Raw genomic sequence first — 17,061 nt, forward strand, 5'->3', positions numbered from 1 at the left:
AGGTATATAGCAGCCTTCCCCAACCTGGTGGCCTTCAGAGGCATTTGGACTGCAATTTCCAGAATTTCCATCCAGCAGGGCTATTGCCTGGGAATTCTGGGTGTTGTAGTCCAAATGTGTCTGGAAAACACAAGGTTGGGGAAGAGTGTTTTATAGAGTTAATTAACCTCCTAATGCATCTGGGTAGCCATTTTGTGTATTCAGGCCATGACTGTGGCTTGCGTGGTGTGACCCTGTTGTGGGTGGGGGGGGGGACGGTTGTTGGCATAGTTAACAGTCCACCCACAATCCTGTTTTAGGCAACAATGGTCATACAAGCTGGATTACTATCTGCAAATCCAGACCAGTCAGTCTCATGTGTAGTGTGGGAAGAGAAATGTTCAGGTCACACAAGGCTGGAAGACAGCTCCACAGGGAAAGAAAGAGAGAAAGAAGGAGAGGGGCATGTTACCACTTTTTTTAGTTTACCAGGGGAGGGCAACCAGGATAGTGAGGCATTGGGAAACAAAGTCCAGTGAGGAATAGTTAGAAGAGCTGGAGAAGAAAAGATTAAGGACACCACATTAAGCCATATGGAGTAGAATTTATTATTGCTGTTTTATTATTGTATTAATTGAATCTTACTTTGTGAGCTACCTTGACCACAACTTGGATGCACACCTCAAGTGGTGAAGGGATTTGATAGTGTCAAAGCAGCCAAGGGCAAAAGCTCCAGGAGGCTAGCCTCTTTCCCTAGCAAGGTCTTCCAAGGTGGAATGGTCTAAATGGAGACACCAGACTATGATGCAGCCACCCTTTCAGGCCACATCAGCCAAAGAGAATTGATACAGCAGTGACACTCAAGAGAAAGGGAGTGATGCACAAGCTAACTCTGGTTAGTATTGTGCAGAATAAGGCAATGTTAAACCACTTCTGAATGTGCTTCCCTTGTACTATATGATGAAGGAATCCAAAATGAAATGAGATGAGACCCCCAGATTGGAAGGCACTCAGTCATTGGGGAATCACAATCACTGAGGATGAGCAAAAGGTGACTGAGAAAAAGGTCAGTATCTTGAATGTAACTTTTCAGCAACTATCTCAAAGAGACTAAAAGAACTATTACAATGGTCAGTGCTGAGAAATAAAGAGAACAATAAAAAGGGACAAACTCAAGACTTATTCTGGGAGATCCAGACAATCCAAAATAAATTCAAACCTAGACTAGGAATCTGAAAGGCCAACAGAGAAACTATCTGAACAGGATAAGTAAAGAAAAGTTGGAAAAAATATATAGTATGACTACACAGAAGAGGTAAGGAGATCACAGACTCCTTCAAAGAGGAATCCAATGAGGAAGAACCTTCCAGTATTAGAAAGCACAATGAAAGCTGATCAAAAAACACTTGGGAGGAATGAAGTATCCAGAGTAGAACAGAACTGTTTCAAGCTGCAGAAATTGAGTCAGCCCAAATCCTAACAAGAAAGTGTCAGCAAATATGGAAAGCAAAACAATGGCCCACAGACTGGAAACATTCAGTATACATTCCAGTCCCGAAAGAGGGAGCTGCGAAAGGATGCAGCAGCTGCAGGACTACTGCACTAAATTGCCAAGCAAGGACAATGTTGCCCAAGGTGTTGCAACAAAGACTGTTACCTTTAATGGAGTGAGAAACGCCTGATGTTCAAGCTGGACTCTGAAAACTGGGTCTCTTCAGGGAACTGGGTCTCTTCAGCCTAGAGAAGAGGAGGCTCAGAGGGGATATGTTGGCGACATACAGGTATGTGAGGGGGTGTCACATGGAGGTGGGTGGAGACCTGTTCTCCCCCGCAGAGGAGGGCAGGATGGGCTCCAACAGAGCGAAGCTCAGGGAGCCAAGGTTCCATTTGGACGCCAGGAAGTACTTCCTGACAATTAGGACCCCGAGAGAATGAAATGGGCTTCCACGAGAGGCGTTGAGGCCCCATCGGTGCGGGTGTTCAAGGATAGGCTGGACGTGCACATGGTGGGCATGTCGTGAGCGGAGCTGGCTGGTGCCGGAGGTCAGACTGGATGGCCCGGGAGGTCCCTTCTGACTCGGTCTGTTTCTGTGTTTCTATGAAAAGGAAGAATCACTTGAGATCTTACTATAAATGTGCATTGGCTACTAGGTGCACCAAAGAATTTCAGAAGAAGATCAGTTTATGTATGCTTGATGTGGTACTGCTACACTTTTGAATCTGTGGATCACAAGAAGCTGTGAATCCACAGCTGAAAGAAAATGGGTAAGCCTTAGCATTTGATCATTCTGATGCATAATCTATATTGTGGACAAGAGGCTACAGTGAGTACAGACTATGGACAACTGGGTGTATTTTATCTCCCTACCTGTTCAGTCTGTATGCAGAACATATAAGGAAAGCTAGATTAGGATGAGAGGAAGGAGGAATGAAAACTGGCAGAAGATCCATCAATAATTTGAGATGTATAAAATGATGCCATATTACAGGCAGACAGAAACAATGAGCAAAATAACTCCTGATAAAGAAGAAAGAAGATAACATAAAGCATGACTGCATTAAGAAAATAAAAATTCTAATTACAGAAGAATTAAAGAACTTTAGTGTCAATAATGAAGAAATTGAAATTATGAAAGAGTTTGCATACCTTGGCTCAATCATCAATTCAAAGGGAGACTGTAGTCAAGCATTTCAATGAAGAGTGAGACTTGGAAGGGCAGCAGTGAAGGAACTAGAAAAGATGGAAGTTACACTGGAGATCAAGGCCAAGATCATCCACACTGTTGTGTTCCCAATCTATGTATGAATGTGAAAAACTGCCAGTGAAGAATACTGATGTGTTTGAAACATAGTGCTGGAGAAGAGCGGGACTGGGCTGACATACCCTGGAAAGACAAGCAAGCCCATCCTATATCAAATCAAACTGGAAGCAAAAATGATGGAAGCTTTCATAGTTCAGGCACATCACAAGAATGCAAGTCTCGCTGGAGATGACAATGACGTTAGGGGAAAATCAAAGGCAGAAGACAAGGAAGACTCAATATGAAATGGATAAATGACATAAAGGGAGCCACAGCTTTGATTTTAGACTTACGCTGTTTTGGAGGGCATTCATTCATGGGGTTGTCCTGAGCTGGAGACAACTTGATGGCATTTGACAACCTCAGGCTACCAGTGAGAAGTGGGAAGGCCAGGTGCATGATCTTAATAAAGAAATAAATATATTAATCAAACTGCATAATCTCTTAGGTAGACACTATTTTTCTCAATCTTAGTCAAATTCATGTTTTAGCATGATTTGTGGACCTGGAAATGAGCCTCAGCAAGCTTCATGTTTGTATGCTACCCATTCATGTTTGATGAAGACTTTGGAAGATTTTGCTTTTAGTTAACTGTACATTCTCATGATACTGGAGTCAGGAATTCTGGGTTACCTGTGGTTTAAACCAGAAAATCAAAAAATGGGTAGAAGTTGGCTTCTTTAAAATCTGCCCTTAATGCCAACTCAGGTTTGTTGGTCCTGAGGATTTGACAAATGTTTCTTAACTACTTTCTGCTGCCAGAGGACAAAAGTGTGAGAACCTGTGACTTCCTTCCCTAGTCCCTGCTCATGCAGGCTATGTTAATACAAGGTTTAACCGGGACATGTTATTGTGGCTTATATACATTTCTCACAGCAGTGTAGTACTAAGGAAAGAAGGCTCTTCAACAATTGTGCATATATAACTGCATTGTAATCTGGCGTTATACCTATACCAGATGTGTAGCCATGATTTTAAACTTACCAATACGTCGAAGAGTGCCCAGCTCGTTCTACAAATGAATTTTAGTCTTGCTGAATAGAAGTCTTGATTACGTTCTATTGTTGTGAAGAGCATCCTGAATGGGCAATAATATGAGCTTGCTAGACTAATTATTGTGCATATTAGACCCTGCATATTTCTGACAAGCAGAACAGTACTTGGTATAGTATCTGGAATACCAATCTTCGGTGTCTTTGAGTTACTAGTTGAAAGTGGCTTGTTTTAATGAGGTGGTTGAAGTATTTTACACGTCTCAATAAAGTGCTTAGTGCTTTTCTTTGGCTATGCTGTGGGCATAATACGCTAACATTAGGGCATACTGTGGTGAGGCCATAAGACTAAGGCATAACTGTGTGTTTGATTACCCTCTTCATTGATGAGGAATGACCATGAAGCACTGCAGCTTCAGGAGACATATGCTGAGAATTGTGGTAACTAAATCAAAGAGAAAGTCGAGAGAGCTACAGTAACTTGTCTATAGAGGATAGGTGGGGAGATGGGAAGGGGTTATTTCAATTGCAGCCATGAAAACTACTTAACCATACTGAGTTGGATAAGTCCTTGCTGTCACCCACACAAAAGATTCTGATTTAATTAGTAATTCAGAACCAAATGGAGTGATGCAACAATATTGGTTTGCCTAGGAGAATTGAACCTACCCATTTTTGAAGGTGATGCAGACATTCTAGGGCTGCAGGGTGATGCATTGTATAGCAATATTTATCTGCTAGCCAACCTTAACTACTTCTTCCACTAGATGTCAGTGTCAGTCAAGCAATGGAATCTAGAACAGGCAAATTAGGGCCTGGACAAAGGGCATTTGAATCTGCATGCTGAAATTACAGATTCAGTTTCTACTCACTTTGCTCAGGATTGTGGAGGGGCAGACTTTATATTTTGAAGCTCAGTGTAATGGACTAAAATGGAAGGGTTGACTACACTGGTATTGTTTTTCATGACTCATCTCCAGAGAGTAAAAAAAAATATGCTAGCAGTTTCAAAATTGATTCATGGAGGTGTTGCTAAGGTAGTTTCATTCACTAGCCACATAAAACTAGCCGGGAGAGGTGGATTCCTTTAGACAGGTTTGCTTCATGTCATGGTGCAGAAATGTTTTGGTGGGGTAGTACTTTTGCATAGAATTTTTGTATGAAAAGAGAATTTGTAGCTCTAAGGGAGGAATCACATCCTGATGGATAATGTGTCAAACAGTAATTTAGCAGCTATAAACACCAGCCCAGTTTGTTAATTTTATAAAGAGGTTACATTCTTCATATAGAAAATTTGTTACAGAAGCGCTCCCCAACAAAAAAACGAAAGCATTAGAAACACTGATTTAACAGATGCTTTCAAATATAAATGGATGTTTCAGTACTCTTTCTGCCATGATGCCAGTACATCAGTGTTAAAAGGAAAAGTTTCATAGCATCTTGCTCTGACCTCTTAATGGTAGGAGTGGCCATCAAGCAAATTTTAGCATTTCTGTAACATACACACTTTCTAAGCTTCAGAAGATTTCTTCCCAGAAGCTTGGATTCTTGGGGGATGGAGTCCTGGGCTGGAGTCCTGGCCTCATTTACTCAGAAGCTCCATTGTGGTCAGAAGAGCTTCTTTCCAGGCTGTAGCTCTGTCTGCTTTACTGAGGGTAAGCCCCACTGAAACAAAGGGGAGTAACTTCTGAGTAGGCAGATTATACATACCAACCTAGTTTGTTAGTGTTATAAGAAACTTGCATTCTTCTCATTTTTTTTAAAGTGCAAGCCTCCTCCTCACACACCCCACTCCCCCCACACACAAAGAGTATAATTGCGTGATTGATGTTTTATATTCCATGAAGTAGAGGATAAAATCAAATATACAGAGCTGCTCTGTCTCACTGAGGGTTTCTGCAGGGTTTCTCTAACTTCTTGAGATCACATAGAGTTAAACACATTTCCTGGATTGTCTCAGAATTCCCCAAACTTCATATTAATGTGATATATAGTTCTGCTGTCATTTCTCTGAGGGAAATTTGTTTCTGTATGTAGCTTGTGATACCATACAGTGTTTTGGAAGTAAATAGGCATATTGTTACAGATTTCATGTATGTATTTATTTAAAATGTTTATTCTTCTACTTATCCTCCAGAGAGTTCAAGGTGGGTAACAAGGACTAAACCTTTCGTTACCAATATAAAATAACTCACATAAGAGTAAAGCATTAAAACAGCAAATAGTACCAAAATAACACAAAAATATTTAGACAAATCATTGTAGACAAAACCATTTAATGATTTCAATTACCTTTAAAAGACAAGTATGCATTCTTCTGTTTCAATACAAACTGAAATGGATTCCACATCACTTTAATGACAAAAGAAGGCTTATTTGCTTGAAAGCAAAAACATAGCTTGGATGGCAGTTGAAGTCATGTTAATGAAAATTTGACTTCATGAAACAACAGATATTATATCTGATTATTTGTGGATAGTATGGTTGATCTTACAGAAAAATCTTACAAAGAAAAAAATAGATCTTCTGTCCTAGATTTCTGAAGTTGTACCAGTACTAACACTTCTTTTTATAAAGTATTAATGATACCGAATCTACTTTGATTTCATGCCAACAGTTACAATTTCACTATTGATCAAGAGTTGTATTGTGAATTCACCATTATTTTCTATATATAATAAAATTGGGACCAAAATTGTTGCATACTCCATTCTTTTAAAGGAAATTTACTTGGAATGTGATATTACTGCTTAGAAATCAACAATTTCTGAGCAGAAAGACAAAGGAGTTATTCCCTAGCACAAATTATTTTTTTCCTGCATAATATGAAAGTAAAAGAATGCTGAGCACCAAAGCTAACGTACAGCAGTCATGTGTGGTAACTTATGACAATGGTTTGCACAGGAGAACTTCCTATCATAGATCAAGTATAAAATTAGCCTTGCAAATAAAACCAAAAAAGTTATCCCATAAACTTTACAACTCTACCTGAGCACTTTATGTCAATCATTTGTAACAAACTAATAAAAAACAAAAAATGAACCAACTTCCTTCCAGTTTATGAAAACATCCTACTTGATCACTAACTGAACCACTTGGCAATAGGTGATCAGGAAATAACTGTATACATATTATTTTTCCCCAGCCTTTTAAGAAGATGGATCTCCTACCTCTATGCCATCATTCTACCTATCTTAGTATTTGTTACTTTGAGTGTGTGCTGTATATTTTTTAAAAAGGGATAACTGCTTTCCATCAAACAGTGATAACTGCATTTACTATTAGTTCATATGTTATAATAAGTATTAAAGGATCTTGAATGTGAACCAAATAATGTGCAGAACTGAGAGCCCATGGCATGCTGGAGCAGGTTTTAGGGCCTGTTAGGAGTTAGATGTACTTAGTCATCTTAAGACTTTTCTGTGTTCATAATGAAAATTTCTTATGTAAAGATTGTACTGCTTTGAACATAAGCTATTCTAGCTGTTGTAGATTTAGGAAAGGATATCACAAAGGGCTGAGGAAAGCCTGACAGGTCACAGAAGCATCCATGCATGGAGGGAACAGATGAAACCTGCTGACCTAAGTTGGGAGAAGTGGTGGCTGGACATGCACTTGAGGGTTAAGTAAACCTGACTTGTTTGCTGTATTTCTAGCCTGTTAGCTCAAAAAGGGAGTCAGAAGAATAGGAAAGTGTTAGATGCCAGTTCAGGATTTCTTAATGCTAGGAACTCACTCATAACTTCAATTCCCATCTAATCCTTCTACTTTCTCCACTGTAAGCATTATTTTTCACTTACATCTTTTAGAGAAATTCATATTAGAATTTATCACTGTACTCTATAAATTCTTCAGTGTACTATTTTCAAGTTCTGTACCTATCAGTAAGTAGAGCTTGCCTGCAGCAAGCTCTGCATAGGTTGCAGTATGGTTGATGATGGCGATAAGGTTGTATTGTTTTCTTTCTTTGAAATTAACTTTCCTTACTTTTTTCTTTACTCATCTCTATACCCATCTCTATAAAATAGAAAAATTAGTTTTGACTGACATTCTTATTTTAATTTGTATTCCAAAGTTGAATGTCTTAGACAACTCTCTAATGTACTGAAGAAAAAACAGCTTGGTTTTTATTAGCATTCAGTTGTGGCTGTGGACATCACTGATACGTTCACTTCATATATCATCTGTGATTTGAAAAGTGCATGAAAATGTTTCCCCATTTTCAATATTGCGTGAGTAATGTTCCCACTGAAAAGTAATGGAGTGAAGTTGTCACTTGTCAGTGTAGTTATTAAGGAGGATGACTTTTAGATCTTGCTCATAATAAAATAAATCTGTCAAATGTAGATTTACTTATCTCACAATAAAGGAGGACACAAGATTTTCTTAAATAAGATTGTGCGTGTTTGTATCATAGCTGTGAAAAAGGGAACAAAATAATTTTGGTCCTGTGAAATGTTTTTAATAGGCATTGCTTATGTGGGTTTCTAATCCACCCAGATAAAATAATTGTTCAGTTTTAAAACAAAGCACTTTGGTAAAACCTATACTTCCATTATATTTTATCCATGTGGCTTTATATTGAGAAAGGTATGAATATAAAAATGATTAGTATTTTGAACTTTTATGCTTTGTCAAAGCAGCTTGGTTTTCTAAGCATTTTTGGCTCGACTTTGATGCTTTCATTTGATAGTAAAAGAGAAAATTAAATTTAATTTAATTCTAATCAAGGTAATCCATAAAATTACACTGCTGAATAGTTAATAGCCTTTTAAATTCTCATCAGATGATAATTAAGTATATACAGTTGTATAGGAAGTTTCCTGTATAGAAAGGCACACGGTTTTTCCTGTGAGCATTTTTTCTATCTGTATTGTATTTTTGACACTCAGCATTTAAAAGCTTAAATCTTAACATGCAGGTTATTTTTTAAAAAGGTACCAATGTAATTATGAACTATATTCTGACATATTAAAACAACTCCTCAAATTTAAGATGTGAATATGAAAAAAGTAAATGTGTTAAGAGTGCTAATGTTGCTTTTACTCTGCAGTCTCGGAAAGGGAGCGACCCAGACAAAGAGAAGAAAGGATTGGAGAGCAGAGCAGATAGCATTGGAAGCGGCCGTGCAATCCCAATTAAACAGGTATATTGTGTGTGTGTGTGTGTGTGTGTGTGTGTGTGTTGTGTGTGTGTGCACACGCATGCTTTCTGGTACTTGGAGACACACCTCAGGTCTTAAAAACCATGATGCTGGGCTTGTGTGCCAAGATCTGTTTGATGTGCTCTGGTGATGAATGTTGAAGTCACTCACTTGACATCAATTAGGAGAGGTTCCTATGTGTATTAAAATAGGATCATTAGAATAAGAAGAGGGGAAATGTGACAACAGACCTAATGAAGTGCAGTCTGCCGGCCTGCATATGGAGCGTTCTTCTAGGATGAGCTGGCTTCAAAGCCTGCCTTTTGTGGAGAGTGCTTTGATAGGGCCGTTTGCTGCCAGTCGACAAGGGTAAATCAGATCGCTGTACAAGAGCCCCTTGTGATCACAGAAATAGCCTGATGTGGCCCTCATTTGCTATTGCAGAAGGACATCTGAACACTGTTTCAGGCTGGTTTGCAACAACGAGGCAATTAGTTGTGATAATCATCACTAGTGTGTCAGCTGTGCTTTCTTGTTTGTAATTTGCTAATGAAGGAATTGTAACTTCATTTAGACCTTGTTATATAAGAGGATATTTACAGCCATAGTATGGCCTTAATTAAACTTCCTTATTACACTACAGAATTTGAAATTGAGGATTTATTTTGGCTTGTTTGACAACTATATACTTGTTTAGGTACACCCTCCCACAAGACACTTTTAAAATAAGGAATATCGTGTAATAGAAGGCAGATACTGAATCTGATAGGAAATTTTGTGATTTTCATAAAGATAGCTATGAAATTCAAAGCACATTTAGTTTTTGAATTTAATTATTGGATTGCTAACTGTAAAATATTGAAGTCAGCTCCCTTTGAGGTCTGCTAACGTGCTTGGAAAGTTTCCCTTGGCAAAGAAATTAGGAGAGTGTTCCTACATAATTTACATCAACATTTATTATATGTTTGTGGTAACTTGAAGGGGCAAATAACATGATGGTGCTCTCCTACAGAACTGGCAGGTGACTCTAGTTTTGCCAATGAGATCGTGACTTCTAACACATCTGAACTAGCAGCCTAGTCTAGGGGCTCAGGACTAATTCTGTGGCATGTACAACTCTTTCCTTTGACAGAGCAGTTCATGATAAATAGTAAATGAAGAACAGCTAGGAGCCTGTGACTGCTGCCTCTCAGCCTCTGCTGGCTCACGCTGCCCAGTGGAAGGGCCAGCCCCATTTAACTTGTTCAAGCAGTTTAAACTGTGCAACTTGGTAGCAGGAAAATGCTAAAATTCTGTGGCTGCTAGAAGTGCTGCTTAAAATTTAGAATTACTTTAAAACATCAAGTACTGAAATATTTTACAGTATTGTTTTGTTAAATATAACCTTCTCTGAGTCATATCTTTTTGAACACATGTAGCAGACAACAGAATTAAAGCATCATATTGTTGAAGATTTGCCAGAGGTTAAAACCATTTGTTTTTCAAGAACACATAAGCTTGAGGAGGATTTTAAAATTTCATTGGAGCCTGTGAAGTCCATTTGGCAGAAATCTACGGTGTTCACAATGAGCCAAGCTTTCTTTTTCCCGCTTTCCTCCTGATGAGATTGTGGAAAGTAGCAGTTGAATATAAAATTGCACAAGCATCAAGGTACTCACCCCTAAAATCAATTAGTTATTTTGAGCATGATTGTCAAATGTTCAGAAACCCTCAAGAGGTTTATCTGAAAGTTTGAAGAACACAGTGGCTAACCAGTCCTCTTTGCCTATTTTTGTCTCCCAAGGGAAAAAGCCTCATGTTGAATAAAAGTAAGGAGGGAGCAGGTGGTGTAAGACTCTAGCAAAGACGGGAGACATCCATCACGTTCTTTGCTGTCAGGAATATTATGTTCTCTGTGTTTTTCCCATCGGGGATGATGAGTTTGAATTGTTTTTCTTGGGGAAAGTAAAGGGGATACCAGGGCAAGAGGTAAGCAGAATCAAGATGGTAGCCCAGCTTGCTGTTAGTTGAGCAGAGGTTCTAGTATAGTTGAGCAACCTGCTTCAGATTCTTCAGCCATCACTAATTGAGTGGTGTTGTTAGACACCACTACTTATAGGGCTATTCTTTGAGCAAGGTGGCCATATCTCTGAATATAGGTGGTCACCTCACTGAAGCTACAGAAGCTACTTTGTGAAACTCCTGCCTCACGCTCTGTACCACAGATGAGTCCTACCATGAAGCCTATAACTACTTAGGAATTCCCAATTATTATTGTTTCCTTAGAGGCACCAAAATTAAATTTATTGAGCAATGCTATATTTCATGATTTAAATCCCAAGTACAGCTAGGGGATTGTAAGTTTTAGTGGACCTGCCTAGAGAATACCTATTATTCCAAATGCAAGCAAAGTGACTCTTTTGTTAGTTGTTTGGAAATAGCAGGATTTATCCAAAAACAGTATTGCTGTCTCCAACAAATGGATACTGAGATGTTACATTTCTGTGTTGAGTGACTATTGATATTAGTATCATTATTAGTATATCAGCAAACCAATTAAAGGATGCTAGCCTTTAATTAAGGAGATTGAAATTGGTTATTTAAATTGACTAGAAAACTGAAAATGGAATCATTTATTTATATACTGTTTTCCATTAATATTAATCTATATTTTCTGAAAATGCACAGATCTGGCCATTGAACTAAGTTAATTTACATCCAAGTATTATTTACATTGTTTCAACCTGGCCTTGCATCTCTTTGTTGCGCTATGCTTTCCTTCTTAAGCTGTAAAGCTTTTAATTATTTCCATATCAAGCCTTTCTTATGACCAGTTATATTGTAAGGTGAAGCATGGAAATATAGGAACTTTTGCAATGGGCAATTTTTCTTTTTTGCTTCTTTCTGCTTTCTTACTTTGTCTTGGCTTGGCCTCAACCTCACAAAAGCAAAGAGTAAGCAAAACTGAAACACACAGGATTAATAGACCAAAGTAAAGTCTGCTAGTTATAGGCAGACTAGTTTATTTTCATCAGGTGAAAATGAAATTCCTATGTTTAATAGGTAGGCTGTAAACATGCATATAGGAGAAATAATCAAGTTGGCTCTTTTTTAGCTTTCTCACCCATACATGATGACTGGGAATGCAATGGCGTTGATGATCTTGCTCTCCTGTGAAACATCCTTACTCTTCAGGATCTTTGCTAGTTCCTTCATTGTTGTCCCTCTAAGTCTCAATCTTCTTTGAATTTCAGTTTCTATTTGAGTTGATGATTGAGCCAAGCTATATAAAACCTTTCACAATTTTAGTTTCTTTATTGTTAACATTAAAGTTCTGTAATTCTTCTGTAGTCAAGAATTTTGTTTTCTTAATGTTCAGCTGTACTCCTGCTTTTGCACTCATTTCTTTCACTTTCAGAATGAGCCATTTCAATTCATTGCTGCGTTCTTCCAGTAGTATGGTATCATCTTCATATCCTTTCGTGGATTTTTCAGGAAGTGGTCTCTCATTTTTCCTCTTTTATTGGTCTCTTCTATTTCTATTTCATAGTAATTGTTCTTCTTGACTCAATGTGAGAGTGATGGAAAAGTCTCATGTTGGGATTCTTACTGTATTGCTGTCACTTTTTGTGTTTGCTTCTTGCCTGTCCTCAGCAAATGTGAGTGTTTCTTGTGTCACCCATCTCGACTTTTTCTTTCCTTTTGCTACAGGATTATCTTTTGGTATTCTTCCCCAATAATTTATCTGGTTTCAGTCCACACTTCTTCTTGTTTATGCTCATTTGAGTTGAGTAATGCATGTTTGTTGCTTATGTGGTTTTTAAATTCTGCAGGGATGTTATTGAAGTTGTATTTTGACTCTTATGTTTCTGTTAGTGATAATTTTATATATATGGTCATTACCACAATCTGCTTCTGGTTTTATTTTGGCAACGAGAATGCAGATTCTTCATCATCTGCTACCAGGTACACAATCTCTTTGATTCCTCTACTGGTCATCTGGAGATGTCCGTATATACAGTCATCTGATCCATTGCTTGAACTATATGTTTGTGATTGTTGGCTTCATAAAATTATATGAGATGATCTCCTGCTTTGTTTCTTTCTCCGAGGCCAGATTTTCCTACCACATTTGATTCTGTATTGTTTCCAATTTTTGCATTCCACTCACCTAGGATTATCAGCATGTTTTGTTTTGGTATGAGATCAATTTCCTTTTGCACACCTGCATTAAATTTTTGATTTCTTCTTCAGCATCTGTTGCTGGAGCATAGATTTGAATGATGGTTATGTTGATAGGTTTTGTACAATTTCTGATTGATATGATTCAGTTGGATTTCACATTGTAGAAGGCACATTGTGCCTGTGCAACCTCTTGCCTTAGTATTAGAGATGCTGTGTTTCTTCTGAGTTTTTCATTTCCAGAGTAAAACACTTTGTGTTTGTCTGATTGAAAATATCCCATTCCAGCCCGCTTTAGTTTGCTTACATCAAGGACTGCAGTGTTTACCTGTTTCATTTCTTGCTGTTTGGTTCTCAATTTGCCTTGATAGTTACCTTCGACTACCACTGCTGCTCAGTGGCTGCCCTTCAGTAGTTTATGCACCGTAGCACCATTATGGAGATCCAGTCTCTTCTGCTGATGTGGCCGTTTCTCCTGAAGAAGGTGGATGCATCTTAGTCTGGTGTCTCTGCTTTGACCATTCTACCTTGGGTGACCATGGTGGGATACTAGCCCAGTGAAAGGGGCTGAGCACCTGGTGGCATTGCTCTCAGCTTTCGTGACACTTTTAAAGCCCCTCACCACATTAAACATTGTATCCAAGATGGGGCAAACTCATCTAGAATAGGCAAAATGCGTAGTTCTTGGGCTTGTGAACCACACATACATAGGGACAGGACCCAGCTTCAATTTATTGGCTCACTTCAAATCCATTATTGATTCTAGGCATTGATCCAGAACATGGGTCCTCAAACTACAGCCTGCAGGCCGGATCTGACTCCCCGTGCCCACGCCTGCCGCCGCCACCTGCCTTGCCGCGTGCGCGCCCAGGTGCTGCCACCTCACTGCTACCTCACTGGCCTGCACCTGCCACCGTCACCTTTCAACTGGCCCCCTGTTGAAAAAGTTTGAGGATCCTGATTCAGAACTTGCATAATCTTATCTGATTCAAATGTTAAAGGTGGATAAAACTGTCTTTAGTCCACTGACGGTCCTTTGTTTAGTATCTCTTAATAACTTTTCCCAGTGGCTGTATTTTAAACACTGATGACAAGATGATAGTCCTCAAACCCCAAGTCTGAGAAATAGTCTTTCAAAAGTTTGAGAAATACTCACCCAGTGTTACTGTCTGAAATCAGCCTCGCAGGTAGGACCAGAACCAGGGTAATGCAGGGCCTCTAGTGGCCAATTTGTGGAGCCAGTCCAGTTGAATACTGCTGCTGAAAGTATCAGAAGCCAGTGAGAGATTGAGAATAATTGAATAGGGCTGTACCCCCTTGCCCTTCTCTTGATAAAGATAATCAACCAGGGTGAATGTTATCAAATATTTTTGAGTCCAGAGTGGGTTTATATTATGCTGGTGCCTGCCACATGTATTTTTAAGTATATATGTTTAGAATAATGTTTTAAGCGTTTTTGTTATGTATCATCAAGTAGTCTCCATCTGGCAACTTTATGAATGAATGTGCTCCAGAATGACATGTCCTTGACAGTCCTGTTCAGCTGTAGGACACTTAAGGCTGTGGTTTCCTATATTTGGTCTTCCTCTTCTTCTGCCTTCTGTTTTCTTTAGCATTATTATCTTCCTCAGTGAGACTTGCCTTCTCAAGATACATCTGAAATATGACAGACTTAGTTTCCTTGTGTTTGCTTCCATGGAAAGTTCTGGCTTGAGTTGATCTAGGACCCAGTTGTTTGTCGTTTTCTAAGTCCGAGGTATTCACAAATCTCTCCCCCTAGTGATGTGTTTCAAATGCATCAGTTTTCTTTCTGTCACTTTTTTTAGTGGCCCACGACATTAACAGTGCCATTCATAGTGACTGGGAATAAGATAGTGTGGACCATCTTGGCCTTGATCTCCCATGAAACTTTCCTAGTTCTTTCATTGCTGTCCTTCCATGTTTCAGTCTTCTAATTTTTGCTGCAGTCCCCATTCAGATTGATGATTAAAGCCAGATATGCAAAATCTTTTACAATAAATATCAATTTTTTTCATTGTTGACATTAAAGTTGTATTGCTGCCTGATTAATTGTCACTGTGACCATGTGTACATAAAATAACAATAGATGAACCAAATAAGTCTACATGTGGAAATTATAATTTTCTCCCTTCATCTCCACATTCAAACAGAAAGATAGGTAGATTTAATCTAAAGGCTGGGAATGTAAGTTCAAATGCTATTAGGGAAAATTAGGAGAATGTTATTGTCACTTTGGATATATATTCACATAGATGCAAGATTATTTGTATAAGCGTATACTTAGAAAATAAGATCCTTAAAATCTGTTTTCCTCTAGCAGTGCTGCCAAATAAGAGCTGCTTTGTCTGGAATTGTAGTGAATCTTTGCTTTCCCTGTTTCCACCCTTCTGTCTAGTTGCAGATGCACAAAAATAATTTAACATTGTCAGCTATAAAACTGTTCTTATGCTTTTCAGTAAGTTACAACTAGTGCATGAAATTTCATGAACAAAATTACTCTTACTGTAATGTTGTATAGCATAACCTTGACTGTAGATTAACAGTAGCTTCTTCCCAGTACCAGAATGTTAACAATTTTGTATAGCCAGGGCTGGAAATGTATCTTTCAAAATCCCAGGCATTGGCACATATTCATGGGTCAGGGCCCTAGAAGCTAACCTGTGTAGGGCTGAGTATACTCACTAATGTCAGTGCAACAGATTTAGAGTAACTGGACTTCAGCCAGGATCATAAGCACTACTGTCTACTCACCCACCCAAAACCAGTAGCACTTTCTCTTTTCAAAAGGATCAGGAGTGTTAGATAAATGCAACAAAGTCTGCGAGTTGAGCCAGTGTGGTATGGTGGTTTGAGTGTTGGACTGGGGTCCTAGGAGACATGGGTTCTAAGCTTAAACTACCTCACAGGGTTGCTGTAGTGAGGATAAAATGGAACTTCTATAAACCGTCTTGGGTTCCTCGGAAAAGATATAAAAAGGATGTGGTAGTGATGGTGATGATAACAATACAAATTTATTTGTTTTTGTTTCATTAGACATCAGTCTGTATGGGCAGGCTTCAGACTTGCAGACCAAACTTTTCTTACCAACCATGGTTTGCAGGCACATTAAGGTTACTGCTTGTAATAGTGGGTCCGATTTGGACACTGAGGCAACTTGTGGTTAACTATGTGGGGTGCTGTGAGTCAGATCACTGGTACATCTGGCCCTGTATTGTTGATGCTGTTTGGCAGCAGCTCTTCAGCATTTTGGGTAGGAAGCTTTCTGAGCCCATTCTGAGAAAACCCAGGAAGAAACCCAGGGCTACAGATGTTCAGCCCCTGAGCTATAGCCTCTCCCCTAATTATAACTGGAGTGGAAGCAGTTTGATTACCCTGAAGAAATAGCTGCTGTTCTGGGATAGTGCAGGAGGGGCCAAAGCTAGCTGGTCTCTCCGCAGAAGCGGTGTCCAAGTAATCCAGCTCCTCTTCTCTCCCTCTGCTCTGCAGTCTTTTGGGGTGGTGGTAATGTTTTTGTAATGCCAAAGCTGGACATTCTAAATGAATTGGTTAGAAGATTAGAAATTAATAAAAAAAAATGGGAGAGTTGCTCAATTTTGTTCTGGATTTCCTCTTTTAAAAAATCTGTTAGCATTTGAATACAGGATAAATTGTCAGAATGGCTGTGTTTCTCAAACATATGAAGTATTTTACATCTTGCAGTTTCACTGTCTTTCCAATTCATCTACCGCAAAAGTTGAAAGGATGGATGTCTTGGCCTTTCCTGCCTTGTCCAAGGAAACCAAATGGAGCAGTGGTGCCCCTTTTGCCCTTGGCCCTACCCACCCTTCAAAGGTGTCTCCGCAGAGCTTCTCCCAAGTGGAATTCAGCCCTCAGGATGAAAGAGGTTTAGCACCCTGATAGAAAAGCATAGGAAATCAGTCCTCCTTGCATGGATGGGCTGATGCAAGACTAGCATTATAACTTG

At 39.0% G+C, this 17,061-nt stretch overlaps 1 protein-coding gene across 4 annotated transcripts in view; it reads left to right on the forward strand.

Moving 5' to 3' along the window:
• Nucleotides 1–17,061, forward strand: part of AGAP1 (ArfGAP with GTPase domain, ankyrin repeat and PH domain 1) — a 497,479-nt gene that overhangs the window by 146,370 nt on the left and 334,048 nt on the right. For all 4 annotated transcript variants that reach the window (XM_044431796.1, XM_044431798.1, XM_044431797.1 and 1 more), the window contains one exon: nucleotides 8,826–8,918. In XM_044431796.1, coding sequence (XP_044287731.1) covers nucleotides 8,826–8,918 — 93 coding nt within the window. The remainder of the gene's footprint in view (nucleotides 1–8,825; nucleotides 8,919–17,061) is intronic.

Source organism: Varanus komodoensis, unplaced genomic scaffold (genome assembly GCF_004798865.1).
Source record: "Varanus komodoensis strain SLA01 unplaced genomic scaffold, ASM479886v1 scaffold23, whole genome shotgun sequence".
NCBI classification, from domain to species: Eukaryota; Metazoa; Chordata; class Lepidosauria; order Squamata; family Varanidae; genus Varanus; species Varanus komodoensis.